The following is a 12,808-nucleotide window of genomic DNA, read 5'->3' as shown; positions in this document are numbered from 1 at the left end:
AATTTCTTGAAAGTTAAATTTGCTGGAATTATAAAAAATTATTAAACAAAACATGGAAAAGAAACTCATCATCGTGCATTCATTATTAATACAATATACATTGCTTCAATAAGTTTTACAAATGATGATAAAATTCAAATATTGTCACAACCCTGAGCTTCCCTTTCGCATGAGCTTTAAGATCTTATTAAGTTTTCATGCTGCAATAAACCGAACTTTATATGACATACGTGCATAGGTGCCCACAGGTGTACATTGCTATCCCGAACAAGTTTATATATATATATATATATATATATATATATATATATTAGGGTGATACTTAATATGGACATTTTCGAATTTCCTTGCTCCCAAGGGCTCAAATGTTTTCAAATTGATAAAAACAATTATTTTAAAGTTCTAGCTCTTAAAATTGTCTTTTAGATAGAGCGCAATTTAATCAAAGTTTTGTATGGAAATAGCATAATTTCCATAAAAAAAAATTCAAAAATTTTGCAGGCCGTCAAATCTAACTTGCTAAGCGTTAATTTTTATAATCACACCACTTTTCACAGGCCTCTAATATTTTACAAATTTCGTTTTGGATGTCATTGCTATAATCATTCATACACTAATTCGATAAACTCCAGAACGAGAAAACATGAAATTCTTGTAATTTGATATTAAAATAAATGTAGAAAATTTTTTATTGAAAAGCTCACTGTCTCGAAATTTTCTCTAGACCTATGGTTTCTTAGACAAAGTTTCTTGAATAAAAATATGAAGTAGAATTTCACCCACTCTTATGAACAGATAATATATGTATAAGATTAAAAATATATTTAATTTATTTTGAACATAGTATTTCATAGATGCACAATTATGGCAGAAAATTGTCAATAATTGACTTTAAAAGAAAGGAAAGGAAGAAATTTTTAATAATGTAACAAAGTAAAACTCAATAAGTTATTCCAACGCGACAAACATATACAACTATGTGAAAAAAACCGTACTGTGTGAACTATTGTTCAAATTAATGCATTATAATAATTAGTGATCTGTCTAAGGTATTTCCAAAGTATGACAATAGTGGTTTTTCAAATTTTTCTTCCATTTACATAATCTATTTTTAACTATAATTTTAACTGTATTTTTACTCCGATTTCTCACAGTCATTATATAATTACCTGTACAACTCTTTATCAATATTGATATAAATGTATGAAGTGTACATATATTCAAACAATCTGAATCTGTCGACTACAATGGCAAAATCCTTGTATTTTTACAAAAAAAAAATTATTTCACCTTGGACAAAATCGTTGTGTGTAACGTAATGCAGATTACCTCATGATCGTGTTCTTAGGAAAACGTCAAGATTGTGGTTAGCACAATTATGAATTGTCTGTATGTATATTGAATACATTCACTAGAAACATGTATAGCCTATGATAATTTCGGTAATAATACGTGAATTTGTACATAATAGTAGAATTTAGAAAAAAATCAATTTGGTATGGTATTAACAATAGACATTTAGCGGACTGTTAATTATTTGAACCGTTAGCCGAAGGAGTGCCGAATATGTGAATAACACAAAAGTTCCTTAATCTGTTTAAATATAATATGGAAGTATATACAATTGTTGCTAAAATACGTGAAAAATATTATTTAGTGTAAAAGATTTGTTTTTAATTGAGGTTTTATATTAGAGAACACATGCCTTTGGAAATTGCATCAAATGATCTAGGGTTTGTAGGATATTTCTTGATATAAAAAAGAAATTTCCAGAGTAAATTTTATCCAAATTTTATTAAGATGTGAATAGTGAATAATAATTAATAATAATAAAATTATGTTTACTGAAATATTATTTCAAGTAGACATACGAGATATGTATATTATTCATATATTTGAAATATATGAGACCGTAAAGGAAAAAGCATTCCTCTACACATCTTATTAAATTTTTAATTAGTTTTGGCTACAAATGAAGTAGTCTTTTAATTTAATTGCTTGCACTATATACAAACAACAAGCTTTCCATATAAATTTGAAGTAAAATTCTGTTTACATTTTCATCGAGCATGGGCATGTACAAATATGAACGCTTTTAAATGATGAGAGTAAAAATTTGAAATTGATGCATATATTTTTTAAAAAAATATATTGTCCATTTTTTTTTTCATTTTTAATTTTCCGAATCGGATGATAGAATAATTGTAGTAGTTATTCAACATACGTTCGTTACATTAGTATATTAATATTTATATAAATATTAAAAAAAGGAATTTTCATCTACAAATTTTTCTTAATTTCTTATATGAATTTTTATTCTACAAAAAAAAACTTTGTACCCATAGTTTTAGCTATATATAAATTAGTTGAGCAGGTAATTAATTAATTGAATTAGGTTAGAATTAATATTGATTTATTGATTAATATTGATCAACTCGGAATATGGAAGCGATATTAGAGAAATTATTTGATCGAATGATTTTATTTACTCTCATAAACTCGTATATCGTGTATATATATATATATATATATATATATATATATATATATATATATATATACTAGTTACAGTTAAATTTATTACAAAATATCTCTGAAACTCGTTTTTCAAACGTGTCCATATTCATATACACTGTGCACAAATCAATATCGATAACAGATTTAAAATAAATGTTTCAAATTTTATACTGGTCTTTGATCTTGAATAATTGACAAGTAGAAAGAATTAATTTGCATAATTATAAATTTCTAGTTATACAAAAAACCTGTATAAGCAAGAAAATAAATTCATATTAATAATATATTCACATCTCTATCCATAGAGATCTCGAAGTGAACGGCCGATGTAAAATGGTTGAACTACTTTCAATTAATAGATTTGTGCATATTTCGAATATTTTATTGATTAGTATATATTTGTACATAAATGTACTTGCTAAGTAGAAGAATTTTTCTATATGTATTTTTATTTATAAATGTAAAGAGTATTTATACCCGTTACAAGGTGAAAGTGCAAATATAACACCCAAACAATAAAGAGATATTATAGATAAGCTGATTTATAAAATTTGCATAAATATTAATTATTTATAGAGGAGAAATTTTCAATACACAATGCTTCAAAGTGAAATTTGCTACTTTCAAATGGTTTGAAAAAATATTGGTTTACCATAAATATCATAACAAACAAATATGAATAAATTATCTCAATAGCTCTTTGGGATATTTCTAGATATGAAATGAATTAATGCAGCTATAAATCTATCAACGATTTTCTTATTTATTATATTTTATTAAAATTTTAGGCAATGCAATTAGTAAGAACTTGGGTTTGAAATTTAAATATTTTTGATATATGTAATTAATAAATAAAACAATAAATTAAAAAATAATGAACGATCTAAACATAATAATAAAATAAGTATAATATTTGTAAGTTGTATAAGATAGGGCTACTTTTTGAGCGAAATTAAAGAAAAACAATTATTTTATAATGATAACAAAAAGCAACAAAATTGAATCTTTCAGAACATGTTTTTTTTTAATATTTAAATATTTTAATTCTGTGTTCTGTATTAATTGGTGTATTGCATCTGTACTATTTGATACAGATATGTAATTTTCATTTTCTTTTTAAGTTGTATAATATTACCACGGATTTCACCTTGTGTCCCGTGTTTTTTTAAAAGCAATATTTATTCCGGATTTACACTTTTTGTCCCGGTTTTTATAAAGTATTAGATTTAAATTAAATCTTTACAATTACTTGATAATGAAATTACAAATACCCATCAAATATCTTAAAAAGATAAATAAAATAAGCATGCTTATATAAAACAATACGTATTAAATTGCCAAATGTTTAAACAAATATCACCTTAATTTAAAGCGCATTATTAGACAATATTAAGAATAAAAGCCACTATAATTTAAAAACACAACGAAAACAGATATACGCCAAATTAATTTACAACTAAAAGCGAATAAAATTTCTTGTAATAGGTGAAAATGCACTATTAAATAAATTAATTTAAATTTTATTACTCTATAATTTACTTCATTTCATCCATTGCCATATGATGAATTTCACTCGACTCATACACCCACATTTACCATGATGAATATGAGTAGGTACATGCTAATACATTCGAACTGAAATAATGATTTACGTCATGAAACCCGTTTAGCAATAATAATAAAAATGTTTTATGCAAGAAACTTTCGCCAAGTTGCGAATAAGACTCGGCCATACATCTTACCAGAGACACAGAGACACGTCCCAGTGCACGAGGAATAAAGCCCGAACTGGTGTATGATACATAGACCAGTGTTGTACAATTATTATATATTATCCAAATGAATCAAACTTTGGAAAAAATATATATGAAGATGGAAATATGTTTTACTAAGTAAATCTCACATAAGAACTTCTAATCTCGTCGAACTTTTACAGTTGAAAAACCCTTTGCGCAAAGGTTTGTCGGTTTTTAAAACCAGCGAAGTAAGAAAGAGAAAATTATGTAATTCGAAAACTGTTATTTTAGTTAAAAATATCGGTTCTGCTGTATGAATATCATTGAAAAAATTAATAATATCAAATGAAGCCAGTGGTACCAGATAGATGAAAACAATGTTGCAAATCGATACTCGATCTTCGTTTGTTTGTAAAAGTATTTACATCCTCATTTTATGTATAGAAGTTATGCATATGAATAACAAATAAATTTTTTAAGGTAATTTAATCCTGCTCAAATATGTTTTGTTTTACTGGATAAAAAAATATCAGCGAAATAGAACAGTAAATAACAGTAAAAGTATATACGCCATCATTTTATCTATATAAGTTATGGATATAATTAACAAATAATTTTTTTTAGGGTAATTTAATCCTGCTCAAATATGTTTTTTTTTACTGGATAAAAAAATAACATAGACATAGAACAGTAAATAATTTGAGTCAAAAACTTTTCATACTCGAAATTTTGTGTTCTTTTTTTTATGAAATACTATTTCAAAACCGATTTTCTAAAATGCTGGTTTTTGTATAAACCTTACTTTGCACTATTTCCTTCTATTCATATTATTAAGGGGTATAGTTTTAACGTAGTTTAAGCTGTTCAAAATTTTTTATAATTTATATATATATATTATATATATATATATATATATATATATATATGTAGATGCTTGAAAATGAATGAAAACTCTCTCAATATTTGTAATAATTGTCATGTCTACAACAATGCAAACTGACCTACTTTCAATGATCATAATCACATAAAAATACAATTCAAATCCTAATATATACATAGAATACAAAACAATAAATTAGTATTTTCAATAATACGTGTTTCAATTTTAATATTTGACAAATTTATGAATATTGCTATGTGGAAAATGTTGAAAACTACCCGAAAATATTGCAAATTAACAAACCATGTCGCCAATTGCACGAAAATTTTGTAAATTGACAAAAAGTACTCGTATTTTGGGTGAAAATACTGCAAATTGATTAAAAATGTTGTATTTGTTCGAAAATATAGGAAAATGGCTAAAAATGTCGTAAACTGTGAAATGTGAAATTTGTGACAAATTATAGGAAATACAACAAAGCAACTATATGCAGGCAAATTTACTAATATGCAAATATGCAATTGGCAATAATAGTGAAATTTTAAAAAAAGTTTAATAACAATGACACACTTATAATTATTTTAGAACATTTATTTCAGATTTATGCATGTCAATCTTTTGGATCATTTTGGTAAAACATATAAATCACATTAATCACATGCGTATGTTTAAGTTGATAGATATGTGTCTATATAGAGATACAATTCTTTGTCTTTAATATTCCATTTGGAAAGATTTTTCAAATATTATACATAAAATTTGTGACATTTCTAATATATCTGTTTTATGTCCAAGAACTTTTATATTTGTACTTACGAGTTGGGTACGGAACTGTTTCAATACTTAGTACACGAACATTTACTTATATAATCACAACGTGTTAATATCTTCTCTGACATATATTTTTAAATGTCAATATTTTATTACCCTCTGAAATTTTATGTAATAATATTTATTACAAAACTTTCCAAACTTATCATTCATTATCTTTGTTATGTCACCATCGGCGCAATCAAATTCGCTTTTTGTCGCAATTTATCTAAAGTAGTTTAATGAGGATTTTGCAAAGCCTTAAACTGCGGAATTAAATGCAGATTTAATCAGAATGTGAATAGTAGAAACACTAAAATTTTATTGCTCAATTCGAATTGTTTCACAGTTGCGGTACGTAAGCTATGTTTAATTACGCTTTTTTATTAACTGATTTTATTATGTAATTTTTATTGTAACAATTGAGATTGTTGATGACGAAAAGTAAACGATATTAATATGACTCTCCATTACTATTATAAAATGTGAAGTGCTTAAAAATTGCTTAATAACATTGTTTATTAAGCAATAAAATTTATGAACCTATTTATGATGATAATAAAATAAAAAAATAAAAATTTGTTTTAAATATTAATTAGTTTTTAATGATCAATAGTTTGAATGACAAATATTAGTCTAAAGTGTTGAGGCACGATATGAAGCCCTTTGACTATTCGAGATAATAATTTGAAACTTGTTTAGACAAAAGAATGACCTAAAGAGATATTTGTTTCTAGCGATAATGGGATTTATAATTTAAATGGGTCCCAGAAATTGAAAATCAAGTGGCTTGTATCAATTAACGCTTATGTTTCGATATCAAAAATACCGATATTTTTAAGGTGAATACCCGTGTTAAGACTGCCGAAAAATTAGACGGTATAACGGTTTTTAGGCATAGTTATCATGTTACATAAAGATTAGTGGTTTGCATATCATTTCGAAAAATGAATTAATGAAATAATTATAACCAGTTTTGAAAAATATTTAAAATAATAAAAGGCGACAATTATCTCGATATTATCATTTGAGTAAACGCCAAGTGCATTTCTGATCCGTAAAATGTTATTTACTAAATAATACACTTTTATAATTACCATCTAAAGCAAATTGGCAGAACAAAATAATTTATAGACGATTTCGCAAGTCATTATTAACTTCTCTAAGGAGAAATTTATGTTTTCATAAAAAAATCCGACTGGTTAATTTTATGTTTTCACGACGTTTCAAGTCATTCTAAATCGCTTGCGACCAAATTTGGTAAGAGCATGTGTGTGTGCGTGTGTGTTTAAACAGATTTTTTACTGTAAATCGACGTATTCTCAAAAACGGATAGACCGATTACAAAAATTTAAATGTCATCCGATGTATCTTGATGCGGACCATCGAGCAGTTTCTTTGTAATTTGCAAAAAATCAAAAATCAAAAAAATCGAAATATATTGGTTGGGAATGATACTGGGTAGATACTTGGTTGGGTAGATATCATGGTCTTAAAGATCATAAAATATTACGGCCGTAATTTTGATGAATTTTTTAACAGCGTTTGTGTTTGACGTTTGTTAAGTTAAGACATTTTACTGGTTATGGCGATATAGTACCTGGTTTTAATGAACTTACTAAACAATTATAAATCATACGGAAACTAGTACAATTATGAAACTTTACAGAATTTGGACATTTGCTTTTAGAAAACACTCGATTTCTAAAAGCAAATTCGATTTTCAATAGTGAGTAATAAATTCCACTTGGCATACTTATAAATAATTTATTTATTATTGATCAAGTCGATTCTTTATACATATCGGGAAGTTCATGCAACTTGCCTCAAGGCAAAATGCCACTTACAACTAGTTGAATTTTCCCTTCGAACAATTTTATAATTATAATTTTTTTTTAATATAATTATAATTTTATTATTTTCAGTTAGTAATTTGATTTACCCCAATTATCGATCAAACTAATAAATTTAATAGTAAAAAAAACAAAATAAATAAAACTTATTAACTATTCCTACCTTTACCCTTGCAGATTTCCCCGGCATGTGCTTCGCCAGCACCCGTTGCGCCACCGTTGAGCCCGGCAAGTCCTGGGACTTGGCCCCATTCTGCGGCAAATCCACCTGCGTCGTAACCGAAGAAAGCCCAGCTCTGCTCGAATTGGTTGAAGACTGCGGACCATTGCCTTTGGCCAACCCCAAGTGCAAACTGGACACTGGTAAGAGAAAAAAAAATTATTATGACTGAAGAATTAATAAAAGAAATAGTTAAAGTTAATAAGTATTTTGACCCATTTTACGTGGCTAGTCGGATAGATTTAATACATAAAATTTTATAGCTGTAACTTGAATTTCAAAATTACTGCATTTTTTTCAATTTTTATTTTTTTTAATTTAAATGCCATCCGATGTATCTCAATGAGGACTATCGTTTATCAGTTTTGCGCGATCATCGGTCGAGCCCTTTCTTTGTAATTTGCAAAAAATAAAAAAATAATACATAGAAATTTATAGCTGAAACTTGAATTTCAAAATTACTGCATTTTTTTCAATTTTTAATTTTATGACAATACTTTTTAAAAATTTTAAATTAAACGATTTTTATGAATGCCGTATGAGTCAACAAAAACTACAACGCAAAAGTACATTACTAGATATCTACATCAATTGGAAAGTGCTATATTTTGGTACAAAGTTTTTCGAAGCATTGATTTATTACATTATTTTTCATAACAGTTTATATACTTAATATATTTTCCTGATTCCAAAGAGCTTTCATATATCCTATTTTATCATTGCGCTTTATATGTGAAATAACCGAATAAGTTTTATAAAATACTTTTAGTTTCTTTTATAAAAAGATATATGTTCAAAAATATATCGCAAAGTTTGACGATAAATTATAAGATTGAGTTTAAGTTGAAAAATATTTAGAAAATTGTATAATGCAATGAAATGAATACTATAGCCTTCAAAAATGCATCATTTTTAATATTTTTTGTAATATATTTTGCGGATAGGAATTTATGGTTGTACAATTCGTTGTGAATATTGGTCAACACTTTCTAAAATAATATGTCTTTACATTTACTAAATAAATACACCGATAGGGCCTTTTTTGTTATTTAGTCCATAAGTATATTTATGATTGATCTTATAAGTCCAATTCGAGTTGTTTCGAATCAGGTTTTTAATTCGAATCAATGAATCAAGAAAATCTCGATTTGGTACCTCACTACTCGAATCTTCAGAAATTCTTAAACAAGTAAATTGTTTGAACATTGAGAAACAAAAAGAATCATAAATTATCGAATCTTTTTGAATATTTTGAAAATTTCAATAAATGCATCATTTAAGCCTATTTAGTGCATTATGCAGAGAAATAAAAGCCCATCTTGCAGAACTTTTTTTCATAATTTTAATTCTGAAAGTTCAGATTTTATATGCAAATAACATGGTGTATATTATAATATTCACTTATAATAAATATACTTAATAAAAAAAATTTAATACATAACACAGAAACAATTCATGACTAAATGTGTAGATATGTATTTTTAAGTGAATATTATAAATGACAAAATAGTTTATATGGCATTTATATGGCTAAGAATAAATGTATTACGATGCCCAAAGCAAAAATGATTCTTTTTTACTAAATTGTACAGAACTTCAATAAATTTGAATAAAATATATCTAGCATGTCGAGTAAATAAATAGCATAAAAATCAAGTTGAAAATTACCGATAACTTGTTATTTATTTTATTGTATTATACAATTTTCTAAATATATATTAACCTAAAATTTTATAATTTTTCGTCAAACTTTGTAGTATATTAACCTATGCTAATATTGCATACATATTATATATTGTATATATATATATATATATATATATATAATTTTTTTATCCGATGAAGTTTCACTAATCATAGCCAATGATTTACAGAAAAGACCAACAAAACCGCCCCATTCCCTGGATGCTGCCCCAAATTCGTATGTGAAGATGGTGCTAAACTCGAATACCCAGAGTTGCCAAAACCCCAAGAAGAGGCCGCTGACTCAACAACCACCAAGGCTTAAGTCTCTTAAATATATCTGAATTTTTAAAACATTTATTTAAGTTTAGATAAAAAAAAACTCATCATATAAGAAACATTCCACCACCAAAATAGAAGATAAAAACAAATGCAATATCATGAAAACAGCTAAAATTTCCTTTGGAGTGATGCTATTCATAAACCAAATTGGATCATAATCAACTGTACCTATAGAATTAAGTTTAAAAATATATGATAAGAGATATTTCATGGTGATAAATTATTTTGGAGATTGAGAAACACAAACTAAGTCTTAAAAACAGTTCAGATAATAATGTCGAAAAAGAACAAAAAAAAAAATTACATTAACCGCTTGATTATAAGTTTCGTATTATTTTGATTTGAAAATTTACTCAAATATTTTTGCACAATCTTTTACATATAGATAATAATAGCATGTATAAAAAGTTTCTATGATAAAGAAATGTATTATTACATGTAAGTTATATAAAAATATTAAAAAAGCAATAAAAAAATTCTTATAATTGATACTTATTCTACGGTTTTTGATTTTGAAAAATTTAAACTTTGTTTTGTAGTTTGCTTTCTTTTATTTTTTAAACTTAATGTGTTATATAAATGTATTTTTTATATTATATGCTACTATGTTTTGTTTAAAAAATATGCTGTGATTAAATTTAAATAATGAAGTTTCAGTACACGGTTTAATTTTTAATTTTTTAATTTTTTTCTAATATTTCTTACGATTTGATTATTTTGATCACTATACGTTTTTATATGTATATTTTTCTGTAATAAATCATAATAAAAATTTGAATGTGCGTTTTATTACAGAGCTCTATTTCATGTTATTTTTTATAGGTTTTCAGCAAAATTTTCATATAGTAAATAGCAAGTAGTGAACAAGTTACTTTTCAGAAAAAATCTTTTTCACAACAACTTAAAGATAACTGGTATTTTGAATTTTGACAAATGTTGGGACCTTTTTGAATTCTAAAAACAGTTTTAAACGTGAAATCTTGATAAATAATAGATCTAGTAAATAATGTATGAAATTCCAAAAAATGAGACCTAGTAAATAGTTTATAAAATTCCAAAAAATAAGATGTCATAAGTAATTCATAAAATACCAAAAATAAAGTTTTTAACTGTTAATTATGACGAATTTGTTTCCTTTCAATTACATCAAAAAAATTTCGATACACATTTGGTGTGTTAGTTTTTGAACAGTTCAGATTTTTAAAAGTTTATCAAAATGATTCTACTAATTGTCGACTATAATCCATAAACTTATGTATGATGGAAAGCTTTAAGGAATTATGAAATATTAGCTAAAGTTTAATATTAAGTGATAGCTTAAAATCGTGCTGTTTACTTCTACTAGCAATAACTTTAACCGTTAAAGATATCAATATATTTTGAGAAAGTTTAAAATTTTATGAGCTATATTATCAGGACTAAATGTAAATAAATGCACATGCCCAATACACAAATATACATACCCAATAAGTGAAGACATTCAAATAGTTACTTTTGGATACATTCATCAGTTTTGATTTGCCATAACTTATAAATTGCAAATTAACTCTTTAGACTATCATAACATGCGATTGAAAATTAGTCTTCTATAAAACCACAAGGTCATCAACATACCTTAAGGGGATTCTTCTTCCTCTTGGTGCAATATTGATTTCTTACGGTTTGTATTACCTAGGTAAAATCATGTATTAATCTTTTGCCCTATATGTAGGTTTGGCAATCCAATATTTCTGAAATCAATCTTCAAAATTTCCTAAAATAGCTTTCTTTGGCCTACTTGAATCCATTCTATAAAACAAAAGCAGATATCTAGGTTTCATCCAATCTTCCTAACTGCTTCAGTATTGTCTCTATTCAAAATATTAAAAATCATTATAAACAAAAATAACAAATACATTTTTGATAAAATTAACATATCTGATCGTCCCAGGTTCTTTATACCTAATCATATAAACATAAAGAAAGTTGAACATAAAACATACAGAAGAAAACAACTACTAGAATTATAAAGAATACTTAAATAAAATAGGGCATTGTACGGATAAATTCGTAACTTATAAAATATACTATGCCCAAAAACATGCACCAATAACAAATAGTTAAATAAGCTCAAATAATGTTAAATAAAACCCTCAACCGTAGAAGGAGTTAATATAATATTTTTATTTTAAATATATTGTTTTATGTTATAATGCATACTTTTACAAATATATATATATATATATATATATATATATAAATATAAATATATATATATATATATATATATATATATATATATATATATGTATATATACACTTATATAAGTATGTCCTGTCGCTTATATAAGAATGTGTTATAGTACTACAATATATTTTGACTAACTTAATTTGCTAACACTTATGTACATCAACAACTTTATCCTAATAAAAATAAATATAATTATTTATATTTTTATAACTATATAGATAATTACATACAGATTATATATATATATATATATATATATATATATATAATCTTGCAAACTTAAAGCCTAAATCGAAAACACATATACTTTAAAATAACATTTTTATAATTCTTTGTTCAATCTAAACATAATAATATTTATCAGAAAGCACATCACAGGGTAGGTATATAAACCTACAGCGCTCAACACATTATAACTACTCAATAATTTTCTAAATATTCAAATAATTCAGTATCATTCAAAAAACTAACGACATGATTCAAATATACTTCGAAAAATAATTATCGAATTTCAGATTTAATAAAAATATATGATTT

General features: G+C 25.5%; 2 protein-coding genes across 2 annotated transcripts in view; one reads left to right on the top strand and one right to left on the bottom strand.

Annotated features, from left to right (window-relative positions):
- Positions 1-7,977: 7,977 nt before the first annotated feature.
- LOC113384680 lies at positions 7,978-10,276 on the top strand. The gene is made up of 2 exons (XM_026622430.1): positions 7,978-8,159; positions 9,891-10,276. The coding sequence occupies exons 1-2, from the start codon at positions 7,985-7,987 to the stop codon at positions 10,022-10,024; spliced, it is 309 nt and encodes a 102-aa protein (XP_026478215.1). The 5' UTR covers positions 7,978-7,984; the 3' UTR covers positions 10,025-10,276.
- The window catches only part of LOC113385833 (synaptotagmin-7-like), a 53,170-nt gene continuing 48,393 nt past the window's right edge, over positions 8,032-12,808 (bottom strand). The window contains exons 8-9 of the mRNA XM_026623662.1: positions 11,656-11,891; positions 8,032-8,156 (exon numbers count right to left, since the gene is read on the bottom strand). The gene's annotated coding sequence lies outside the window, so the exon portion shown is untranslated. The remainder of the gene's footprint in view (positions 8,157-11,655; positions 11,892-12,808) is intronic.

The sequence above is a fragment of the Ctenocephalides felis genome, unplaced genomic scaffold (assembly GCF_003426905.1).
Source record: "Ctenocephalides felis isolate EL2017-DRISC unplaced genomic scaffold, ASM342690v1 CF-g0.4_SCAFFOLD_03571, whole genome shotgun sequence".
Lineage (NCBI taxonomy): Eukaryota > Metazoa > Arthropoda > Insecta > Siphonaptera > Pulicidae > Ctenocephalides > Ctenocephalides felis.
Note: the sequence above shows the minus strand (reverse complement) of the source record. Positions and strands in the feature narration are given on the sequence as shown.